Here is a 12,661-nt window from a genome sequence, read left to right as displayed (position 1 = left end):
CGCTTCGGATGCGGAGCGGATGTAAGCTGGCTTCCACGAAACGCGATGTAATCTGGAACACCGGCTGATTGATGTAAACAATATAGTGAAGGTGACGATAGATGGCGCAATACCCAAACGTACTACGTACAAGCAAGTTACGGGGGGGGGGGGGGGGGGGGGGGAGGAACGTGGACGTGGCTCTGTAGCGTTGTCCTTGAATACACCCAACACGATCCGAGATATAAGTGAATGGTCTATTATTGCAACATTTAATCACAAAATAAAATTTCAAAGAAAAATATAGATGGACATTTCAGAGACATTCAAATAAAAAAAAAAACCCTCACTACATACAAAAACGACCCAAGTCCATAGGAGGTCATTTCGAGTAAACTTTAAAAAATTCATATCTTTTTTATTTGTAAAATGATATTCTATCTAATTGTGATTGGAAGACAACATTGTAAATACAAATCAATACATTTATTATTACCATAATTCATTTTTACATTAATTGTGGAGAGGTCATTTTGCATGATGGACTTGGGTCGTTGTTTTTTTTTAAATCATAATGGATTTGGGTCGCTCTTTGAATCATATACAGAATAGGCAGCTATATGAATGGCATGGTAAAAGCAATAGTTAAGAGAATTTTGATTTTAGTCCGTATGGCCTGCAAATTTGTAATTGTCTACCATAGCATAATGTCCCCTCAGCACTATACTAATTCATCATAAGTGTGTATCTGTGTGTGTGCATGTCTGTGTGTACTATTATGGAGCTTCAATATGCACGTGTATAATGTGTTAAATACGTGGAAATGTCTTCCATTTGTCTCTTATAAGCTATATGTGGACGATGTAACTAAGGAACCGCTAGAGGTACCCAATTGAAACTTTGTACATGCATTTATAAGTGGATAAAGCTGTTCCCATTAACTGTTGGTTGCACATACCTGTCAAGGGTCAAAGGTCATTGGTCAAGTTTAAGTTGTAAAATGTCACAATTTTTCCCGTGTCTCTGCAGTGCAGGAAAGTATCTTCATAAGAAGTTTTATTCTATACACGGTATTACCAGACACTATCAATTCTCTTAATCTGTTTTTCGGCCATTTTGTTCAAAGGTTAAGATACAATAGCTGTCATTTCACTAGTTTTGGCCATCTTCTAAAATGGTTTGATTGCTACATTTCTAGTTACTCCTAAATTCAGACCATAGGTCTATTATTATTATACATGCGCACTGAAAACATGAACTTCTCTACATGATTCCCCAATAATTTTGTTTACTTCAAATGGCAGAAACTTGGTTCTTTTGCAATGGATTGTTAACATTTAATCACAAAATAATACTTCAAAGAAAAAAAAAAATAGATATTTTACAGACGTTCAAATCTCTCCCCTCTCTATCCCAGTCTTTGCAATCGTGGTTTTATTATATTTTGCCGAAATACCACCACTGAATTATTATGTTTGTAAGCCTACCCATTCTAAAATTGATTAATACATGGCTTTTACTTACGATATTTCTCATTTCTCTCTACAAGTTGACTAATGTTTTGAAATATATCATCTCTTATAACAGTTCATGAGTCTCTAAAGTCGAATTCTTTCTGACATGCACAGTGTATTTGTGTGTGTGTGTGTGTGTGTGTGCGTGTGTGTGTGTGTGCAGAATTTCATGTCATTTCTCTTATAAAAACAGGGTATGATTTGGTAAAAAGAACCAAATATATCGTACTGTATGTTTGAAAAATGATTTAGCAGCACAAGAAAGAAGAATACAGCTGGTTTTTTTTTTGTTGGTGGACATATTAATTTTATTGTTAATATGGATTTGACATTGAATGAAACTCAAATAAAGAATATTATAAAACAAAAAAGCGTGCTTTTATTCGATATCCTATGAAAACAATGAGGCAAACGGGAGATGAATTTATTTAGCACTTAAAATAAAACGTCACAAAAGCATCATAATGGAGCATTTCAGTCTAATATGCAGAACACTGTGCATTATTCCAATTATATACGTTATGATATGTAACATCGAATAAAATTAATATGTTATTTAATTCCGTGCCTGATGCCTGTCAGTCTATCGCCACAAAATTTTTTTAATGTAGGCCCTAATTTCCATGTAGGCTTATCTCTTTGGCCTATAATATGTATGCTTTTGATTATGGTGAGTATGACGTGTACAGGTTTGTAGCTCTTATTTGTGATGAGTACGGTCTCCATTCAAAAAAAAAATTCTTTGGCTGATGGCTTTTTATCAATCCATGATGGAGACAAAGAAACAATAGTCCTGTATACCTCTTTACTTGTTTGTTTTATATTTCACTCTTTCTCATTTCCTTCGTGCCACGCCTCAAAGCAGGATATTTAGAGGATGCATATCATTCAAATTTGCTAGGTTAGGTTTTAACGATGCACAAGAATTGCTTTTTTATAATTCCGAACACTGGATACAAAAATGGGATGAACAAAATGATTCAGTGACTTGACCAGATTTTGATTGCAGGGGCTTTTGAAGGGGGTCTTTTAAATGCGGCTAAACGGTCGAAGTGGAAGTTCCAATAATTTACTTTTCACAGGTCATAATAAACATCTTTTACGACTTGCCCAATTTTCACGAGAATTCCTTCTTAGAATGGCGGAGGGTACTAGTGTATCGCTTGCATGCCTTGCACAAAAAAAAAGAAAAAAGAAAAGAAAAGAAAAAAAATAGAGATTTATTTACGAGGAGAATGGATAAGCCTTTTCGAAATTCTCATGTTAATACTATTTTCTTTTCCAATACATACGCAAGATTCTCTATATGTCTTAATTCTTTCTATAATTTTTGCTTACAGGGATAGTACAGTTTTGGTGCGGAGATGAGAATTGGGTTTTTAACTTTTTGCGAGATACCAAGAAAACACTTATGATGTAGTACAGAACATACCATTTTAAGAAGAATTCAAAGTTTATTTGACGAAAATCGGGTTTGGAATGACTGAAACATAAAATAAACAAAGTAAAACAAAGCGATCGTAATAAAGTGTGGGTCCCACACTTTATTAGATTAGAATCGCTCTTTTTTGATATCTCAGCCATTTCAAAAACAATTTTCATCAAATAAACGTTGAATTCCTCATAGAATTACATGCTCTTTCACATTTTATAAGAGGTTTCTCATTATCTCACCAAAAAATGTTGGAAACCTGAAATTAGGTCTCAACCATAACTGTACAATCCCTTTAATGTCATGGCTGTCGTGATCCTTTAAATCTTGTAAATCGGATCTACAAGAACCATAGAAGCATACAAAGCTTACAGATAAAACATCAAGCCCTTCTAGTAGATGTTGATAATAAACATTATCTATAACATCAATTCTTTATTATCATTCTCACTATTTTTAGTGGTATAAATAAATTCACAAAAGCAGTTTGTACATCCACCAACGTCATAACGAACTCAACTTTCATCTTTTTTAATGACACAGCAAGTGATCAAATATTGTGAGACGACTTCAGTCAAAACAAAATAAAACACACATACATGTCTTTCCTTCCTGAAAATGGGTTTCAGTTTCAGTTTATTTCCAAAAACATATAGTTAGTGTGAATGACAAACATAATATTATATATCAATAGAATTTTATTGTATTTTTATTAGACTTCTTTATATTTCTTCAATAATCACTATCCTCTTGGATCTGAACCTCGTGGATAAACAAAGAAAAACCAGTCGATGACTTTCTTTCTCTTTCTCTCCCCTTATAGCTCTCTCTATCACTCTATTTTTTTATTTGCTTATATATCTATGACTCTATCTCTCTCTATACATCTCGATATCTCTCTCTATATCTCTCCCTCTCTATAAAGTTATAAAGAGATATAATCATCATATCTCTTAATAACTCTCTCCCTTTATATATATATGGTTATTCCCTCCTTTCTCTATATCTCTCGATATATGTGTCATTATTCCTCTTTTATCTCGCTATCCCTCTGTCTGTCTGTCTCTCTCTCTCTATCCCTCTTCCTATCTCCCTCTATTATATTCATATCTTTTATCCATCTCTGCATGTATTATCTCGCTACCCTCTATCTGTCTATCTATCTCTGTCCCTCTATATATATATATATGTAGGTCTGTATCTTTCTATCACTCTATGTTCTATCCATCCATCCATCCATCCATCCATCCATCCGTCCCTCTCCTTTTCCCTCCACCCCGTCTCTCCCCCTCTTCAGGAACTCCAGTCTCCATTCGTGACAAGCGTATAAGAGTTTGGACAAATATCATCAAGCTATGGCGACTTCAGCCCCTCTTCGCGCCATGGTAACCGAAACGTCAGGACACGTCGCGTTCAACGCCAATGTTTGGCTCCTGTCAAAATGCTCTACTGTGTGGCCATTTTGTGCACAAGCACCCAACATTGAAGAGGTGTGTTTACTCTGCAGCTCATCAAGTGCCAGTTGGCTCATCTGCCTTTCTTGCGCCAACTATTTTGATTGTAATGAGATCGATCAGAACTCAGTGAGTATGTCACGCAGCAAGCGAACGATCACTGAATCATTACTTGTAATCAAGGATGAATGATGGAATCGAGATAAAAAATACTGTAATGTTTGAAAAAATAATGTTTGGTCAAATGATATCTGATTTCCAACTCTCCGTGTCAATCATTACTGTGATTTTGGTTTTGTTTTTTCTTTTTCAGAATTTTAATTGCCTATTTCGAAAGATGCTGGATAGAAAATAGTTAGCTATATATGATACAGATAATTCTGATGTGCGAAGAATACTGTTAAGAAGATCAACCAAGTCCAATCCTTGTACCTTTGAATGTAGAAAATTGAAGTCTTACCGAGTTAATACCGATTATGAGGAAATGAACGAATGAGTGATGATGATTGTTATTATCATTATCATTATTATCATAATTATTATCATCATTACTACTACTACTACTACTACTGCTACTAGTTTAGTACAGATACTAGTACTACTGGCTTGCATGAAAAAAAAAATAATGCACACACGCACAATGCTCCAACAGCGGCAATAACAAAGTCTGTTTTCCTTCTAAATAACACCCAAATTTCTCTCGTGCTTTCAATCTTAAAAAAACACCATCTATCAAAGCAAATGAACAAAATGGAGAGATTTCATTCACATGATTCATAAAGGAATAAGATCAAAATTCGTCATAAACTTCATCTGTGTGTTGTATGTATGTATGTGTGCGTTTGTGTGTGTGTGTGTGTGTGTGTGTGTGAGGATTGTGTATCAATGTGTATGTGAAATGTGTGTAAATGTGTGTTGACGAAAACCAATGACCGCTTGATAGATCAAGTCACTGTTTCTGTGAAAAGAAGAAAAGAAAAGAAAAGAAAAGAAAGGAAAAGACTGCTTTAAAAAAGGAGGCAAAACCTTGAAAAGTGTAGTACAGGATGAGTGTTTGCATTGCTATTAAAGAGACACCTATGTCAACTGTGCGGGATTATAAGGCCTGTGTGTTCGTTTTAGCGTTACCTTCTTGCGCCATCCAAACTCAAAGCCACTCTTGATAACAGGCCTGGACGGCGTCTGGGAAAGCGGTATCAGTATTAACGTCATGGAATCGAGCGGAGAAAAAAATCGCCAGGATCTGCGTGGACTTTGTTTTCAACGAAATTTGAGCGCACATTAACGCAGCCGGACCTGGAATTGGACATAGGATTGAGAATTCTACTGATGCTGACAAACATTAGCCTGTAGTACATGTTGTAACTTACTATGTGGGAAACAACACAGATGTGGCGGGGATGAGGTGATCGCTTGACGCAAGCGATACTCTGGAGCAAGGCTGCGGCAGCGCGCATGAATCGGTTCGAGCTAATTTGAGACTTGCGGAACGAGGAAGAACGTGCCTCGAAATGTTATTTTCCCTCCTCCACTCAGCTTTCTTCGTGTACAAAATTACTTCAATCTTACCTGACTAAGTTGGTGGGGTCATTGTCTTCCTCAGACGAAGAAACGCTTTGCTCTAATGCTTCTCTTGGAGAAAACGGAGAGTACACAAACCCGGAGAAGTCAACCTCCGTGATTTCATCAGTGTTATTTTCCTAACTGCTCAGACTAGAGGAGAATGCGTGGTGGGAGATTGATTTGATTTTGAAACCATCGCAGAGGAATAAGTGAAACTTTTTTTTCAATATTTCTCGTTTTATATTAATCTGCGTGAGTAGATAAATGGACAATGAATTCTAAGCCGAGGAAAAACAAAAGCTCGACATCGCCTTCGAAGAATTCGCCCAGAGGTGGAGCAATGCCGAAAAGCTCCAGGTCTTCGACCCCGTCAGTGCCTCCTGGTGGGAAAGGAAATTCGTCATCGACGACTTCTGTCAAGGGAGGTGCACCACAGCGGAAGATATCGCAGAGTAGCACACAGGCCCCGTCGATCATGAACAGACCATCTCAGTCCGTCAGCTCGGCCACATCGAGGAAGATGTCCCAGGCCAGCGGTGTCGGCAGCAAACGAGGAGACCGAGATGACCAGGAAGGGACCGTTGCCAGCCTCAAGCAGAGCTTCAGGAGTCTGATGATCACCAAGCGGATGGCGCGATCACTCCGACAACGAACGTCGCAACGGCTGGCCGATCGACGGGGCGTCAGCTTCATCTCCTACACGGATCGACCTCGACGGAGATCGCCGACCGCCCAGCACCAGCCCCGCGTCGAGAACAGCTACCAGCTCGAGCCCCGCGAACGATTCTCCATTTACACCAACAGCATCCACGACATCATCAAGAGCCTGGTCGATTCCCGGCTCGACAGCATGACGTACGACGCAATCCGGTGCTCGAAGGAAGCAGAAGAACTGTCGGACCTCATCAAGGACCGCGTGAAGACGCTCGGCATCAGGCGCTACAAGCTGATCACGCTGGTGCATATCGGCAAGCTGTTCGGGCAGGGCATGCAGATCGGCAGCAGGAACTCCTGGGACCCCCAGCGGGATTCATTCGTCAGTTACCGATTCCAGAATAGCTCCATGTTTTGTGTGGTCACTGTGTACGGGGTCTACTATGAATAAACTAATATGCATGTACAGGGGCGGATCCAGGAATTCTGTAAAGGGGGGGGGGGGGGGGGCGCAACTAATATTTCTGGTGCCATTTCCGGGTTTCATTTAATTTTTTTCTTTTTATCTCTTTTGTTTTTAACGAAAAATAAAGGGGGGGGGGCGTGCGCCGGTTGCGTCCCCCTCTGGATCCGCCACCGCGTGTATGATGTCTACTAAATAATCATTATTCCATTTGACCCATAAACATGATAAAGTGTCCAAGTCACCTCTTTGGTGAATGCTGGTATTGCTCTTGGAATATTGCTGTCAGGTCTTTTGACAAATTTGAGTACCGGTAAATATCATGTTGCCAAGACAATTTGAATGAAAGTTTATTTAGGTTTCTTTCATAAAAAATTAACATCGGTTTAAGCGAAAAAGCATGTCGTGGTATTTGTTGCTGTTGTTGTTTTAAAGAACGAAAGAAGAGAGAGAGAAAAATGGGGCCCTATACCAATAATTTGCCAAAGACAGCACTTGGTATTTCACGACAAATTAAATCGTTTCCAGTCCCAGATCGAGAGAGTAACATAATTGAACTAATCAACAAGCTGAGGTCTGCAGTTTTTACCAATATGACCGTAAGAAAGTAATGCAAATAGTGAATAATTACTGACTGATTACGTAGATTTAAGTTACTCTCACATAAGAAACGCATGAAAGCCGCAGCACTACATGGTATCATTTCAGTTGGTGATATCTACATCACAGCAGTCAATAACAGTGTTTCTTATAACATGTGATATTATTCATCGTAACATGGTTACTGTTGACATGATGTGTTGACTCGATGTTTGAGAAAAGCGCGAAATCCGTTTTACATATACAATCAACAGATGTGCAAAGTTTTTTGACATATGCGCTAATACATCACCGTAGTGATATGTTGATAGTTTTAAAACCAATGCCAAATTCGTCAGTGATAAAAACTTGAAAGCACCGTTCAGCATGAAAGAAATCCATACTGTGCTAAGAGGAAAAATCCATCATGTAAGAACCGTCATCTCATCAGCGATATTGTAATAACTTCCCATTTCGTTTAATTTGTATATATAGGCGCCATCCGTTTGCCAAGTAACAAAAGATTGTTTCCAAAATAATCATTGTTTTTTAAAAGATAGGTTGAATATTTACATATATATAGGAGATAATAGCATATTTCTCTCATAATGATAATAACATACGAAAATGGTATGCTGAGAAAGAGTTGTCGGTATATACTCCTCCGTTATAATTAACACGACGAAGCACGAACGAAATCGTTAGTACGGTACAGGTATCTGATATGGGTACGCAAAGATCTTGTATTAGGATGAATGATTTCGAGGCTCAATTCTTACGAATACGTCGCTTTCATGAAGTATTATATACCAATATTCTATACTTTCCAATGAGCCGGTTCACAGTTAGCTCATGTGCACATTGGTGCAAATGACTTTTTTTTTCTCTTTTCTCAGTTGTTATATACTTTACTCGTTTTCAAAGCGGCACAATGCATAAGCATGCCCGACTTAACAATTTATGCAAACAATTAATGTTTAAACAGACAATGAACTTGCGGACAGACCAGTGACCAGAATAATTGTCCGTCAATTAACACTTCCGCAGGCGTCCATTAATTGTTTTATGTTGAATGCATTAGCAAACTTTTTCTATTAATATTACCAAATAATATAGTATTAGAGTTTGCTGTCAGGTGGATGTGTTAGCAAACACCATATACAAGGATTACATCAGTAATCATCACCTCACAATCTCAATATGCTTATCTCAGTAAGAAAACTTGCCTGATTATTCAAATTAGTTTTTGTTTTTTCTTTTTTGTTTTGCTCATGCGCAAAGCGAAACCATGCACTGGCTCAAAGAGTAATTTTCGTCCATTTTCATTCTGATTTCTATGTAGATTTACTGAGTTATACCAGTTTTAGCTAATCTTTAATAAAAAATAACACATCAGGCCCTAAAGCAATTCAAAGTGGCCTGTCTGATGACAAGACTTCACTTGGCAGACGCTAGAAATCGAAATTTGTAATTATAATACTGTATATATGCATATATCTGTAATTTTTATACTGCTGTCTGCGCAAATGTTAGCCGAGTTATTATCAACACTGTATTTTAGTCATTTTTTATCTTCCATGATGGACTAGGCCATCGATGTCTTAGCCATATTGTGTGTATCTTCTTCATCAGAATATGCTGACAAGGTTTCATCATATTATTTCTATAAGATTGCTGTCCACTGTCTGACCGACTCTATATATTGTTGTGTTTCGTTGTCATTTATCTCTCAACACGTGCAGGTATTAGCTCTATACATCCAGCCTTCTTTAAGATAATCAATTTCGTCATACAAAGTTGTAATCAAATTGAAAACACCACCATAAAGGGAAGGGGGGGGGAGGGCAAAAGATTGGTTATACTGTTACCATGGTTGCAGGTGGCCTTTGTTAGGAAATGTGGAATAACGCTGTTTACAGAATCGTCTGCGTTTAAAGCATGTAGGGTGTACTGTCTGTTGGCAGACATTCTGATATGTTTCTACGAAGTCAAAAGGAAACGATTAAAGAACGATAAGACATACGTTTACACGTAAATGAACGAAAAGTATACTATTTAGATCCATGTTTCGTTTCGCATCTGTAGCGCGAATCCTTGTCACCGAGTTCAAACGTAAATAAAATGTGTTCGTCAAAGTAATATTCTTGCGTTTATCTGTGATTTCCTTGCAACACACTGTGCTAATCACAATAGTAACAAACGTATGTCAGCTGTATGTTAACGAAACACAGAGTTTGTACTACAGGGTATAATAGTTATTTCCGGTCATAAGAAATTACATTCATTATAGAAGGGTCGGTCCCATTGTCATGCCATGTGCAGTAATATCATTTACAGTCAATGACACTCACTCATGATCCATGTTTTATGAGAACGCTTGCAATTGTTAAAAATTTCGAAACCGTTATACCTCCACAGCAAAGATTATCATCGTGGATTTGTTATTGCTCTATTGTATAAGTTGCTGAAACAATGAGAAGATGCACTGTAGTAAATAGCATCATGGGATGGAACGCGATTACAGCATGGTGTTATAAAATGTTATAGCCTGTGAAATAATCAACAACAACCAAAAAAGAAAGAAAAAAAAAACCCAATGAAAATAATACCGTCTGTGGACGAATCACAACAGCAGGAACAATCGTGACAATTTGATGAGTAGATTGTGACCCTCGTTTTCAGCAAAGCCTGCCCACCAAAATAATAATCTCTTAACTTGGGGAATTTCGTATATTATCCATGAGCAAACACAATCAGGTAGTCTAATGTTTCATTTTATGGTCACTGCGCAACCGAGGGTGACAAACATGACACTGATTGGACTCGTGTCCGGGATATTTCAGTTTGGGTGCGTTTAACCCTTGTAACACTTAAATTCCTGCTAATTTGTACGTAACATTAACGACACTTTGACGTCGCGGTCCCACAAGATAAAATACCTGCAGTGAGCCCCACGGCGAAACGTTTTTATATCGCCTGATGACGCGCGCGGGTAGGAGTCGGATGGTTGGTAGGTCTATATACATTGTACTACTAGTAAAAAGAAACACCCCGCTTCTGCTGCATGTCCATGAGAAAAACGGATTTGACCTAAAGTCAGTGTTTATCAATGGCCACTTTACAATTTTATTTTATTTGTATGTTTGTTGTTGTTTTTTTTTAAGGAGAGAGGGAGGGGTCAAAGGCTAATGGGAGGAATACCCGTTTTCCACTTCCGCCCCTCCGGATCCCCTCCCTCCCGCCCCTCCCCTCCCTCTTCCCCCTCCTTCACCATACCCTCCCCTTCCCCCGACGGGAAAAAGTCTTCGGGCATAATCCTCGGAGAGTCATGGGTTTTGTTGTGAGTTTTTGAATCAATTGGTTATCTTTTGTTTGTTTGTTTGTTTTTAAGCGCCAAAAGTTTGTGTGCGTGTCGGTCTCCAGCCCCCCCCCCCCCCCTCGTTCCGCGGCCCGTGATCGGACACACTGTGTACCGCAACATTTCAGGGCCCTGTTTCATAACAGATGATAGGATGTCAAATCTTGCTGGAATGACAACTTCCCACACATGCCATAGCAACAGCCAATCAGGAAGCTGTATTCTTGTCGTTACCATGACAACTGCCATTCAAGCAAGAGTTGTATTAACTTTTTATGAAATGAGGCCCAGGTCTTCATTTAACCCATTGTTTATACGCTCCGACCCACCTGTGTGTGTTTGTGTGTGTGTGTGTTGGTGCGTGTGTGTGTTGGTGCGTGTGTGCGTGTGTGAGTATGTGTGAGCTCTCGTGACTGTCCATAGCAACGGAATGGCGTCTCCTGGCGGAAAGAAATGCAGGCAATACAAACACTACGAGAAGAGTGTTGTTGGAAAAAGATGGTAAGTTCGTATTTAATATATCTTTAATTATGATTAAACGCGTGGCGTTTTCCAGTCTATTACTCACTGGGATATGTATCTACAGGTCAGAAGGAAGAATGTTCATGCAGAAAATGCAAAAATTTCATGCTGATTTTTATACCATGAACAGCATCGTGCAATTTAATCGATGTTTATTGTAAAGTGCATTTTTCCTCAGGCTAATCAGGTATCATATTTCTCGAAGTCACTCTCTTTTCCCCTCTGCGACAAATTCATTCTATTCGATAAATACAAGGACATCATTTCAAATTAATTTTGATTCATTACTAATAATGACAATGGCGATGATGAGGACAAAAAGTAGGTGGTTGCAAGTCTGATCTTCCACCTCTCGAACAGCCTAAGTGATGATGGCAAAAATAACCATATAGAAGCCTACCCACAGTTGTATGAAAAGCAGAAAAGCAATGATAGGAATTATTACAATGATAGTAACCGCAATATCGTCATTTTCATACACAACCTACTGCTGTCTAGTCTTTATCCTACATGCACTTCAAGAAATACCCATCTGCAATCTAGAAAAGTGTGATTCGAATCTGTTTACTGTCCGTGGAAGCATTTAGAGTATAATATGTATCCTTCTTCTTCGCACATCTATTCTTTATCTACACTCCGCAAAAGAAAGAAAGAAAGTAAATGCTTTTCCATTTCATATTTTTCGAAGAAGATTTTGGTAAAAATCATTGTATCATACATCATGTTAAAGGTTGATTAATTGGCTATTAACCCAGTAGGGTAGTACAAAGGGAATATTACGCATGGGTGACTATATTCGTTTTTGTCTTCCAAGGTTCAAAAGTAAAAATTGCAGAAATTGACATTATGCCTGTCATTTGCAAATGCCCTTCATGATTGCATTGATAACAAAAGATCAATTTGACACAATGAGAGACATGAATGAATAGCAAACATAAGTTTTTGTTTCCTTGTATCTCTTAATATCCTCAAACAGTAAAAAGCAAAGTGGGAAACTAACGGGGGAATATAAAAGTTTTTTGTCAACTCAAATTCAACTGACATAGGGAGTATTTCATTCTTTTAATTTCGGAATTGTAGAATTCATGAGACAAATTGAAGAACTAAATATCATTTTCAATTTTCTTAAGTTGTAATAACATT

General features: G+C 38.2%; 1 protein-coding gene across 1 annotated transcript; it reads left to right on the top strand.

The window, feature by feature from the left end:
• Positions 1-6,213: 6,213 nt before the first annotated feature.
• On the top strand, positions 6,214-7,047 carry LOC139736239 (uncharacterized). The gene has a single exon (XM_071647007.1). It carries the CDS (start codon positions 6,214-6,216, stop codon positions 7,045-7,047), a length of 834 nt encoding a protein of 277 aa, XP_071503108.1.
• The last annotated feature ends 5,614 nt before the right edge of the window (positions 7,048-12,661 follow it).

The sequence above is a fragment of the Diadema antillarum genome, unplaced genomic scaffold, assembly GCF_040938485.1.
Source record: "Diadema antillarum isolate AM-2024a unplaced genomic scaffold, OU_Dant_1.0 scf00000003, whole genome shotgun sequence".
In the NCBI taxonomy this organism is placed as follows: Eukaryota; Metazoa; Echinodermata; class Echinoidea; order Diadematoida; family Diadematidae; genus Diadema; species Diadema antillarum.
The sequence above is the reverse complement of the archived record's forward strand: the minus strand, read 5'-3'. Positions and strand labels throughout refer to the sequence as shown.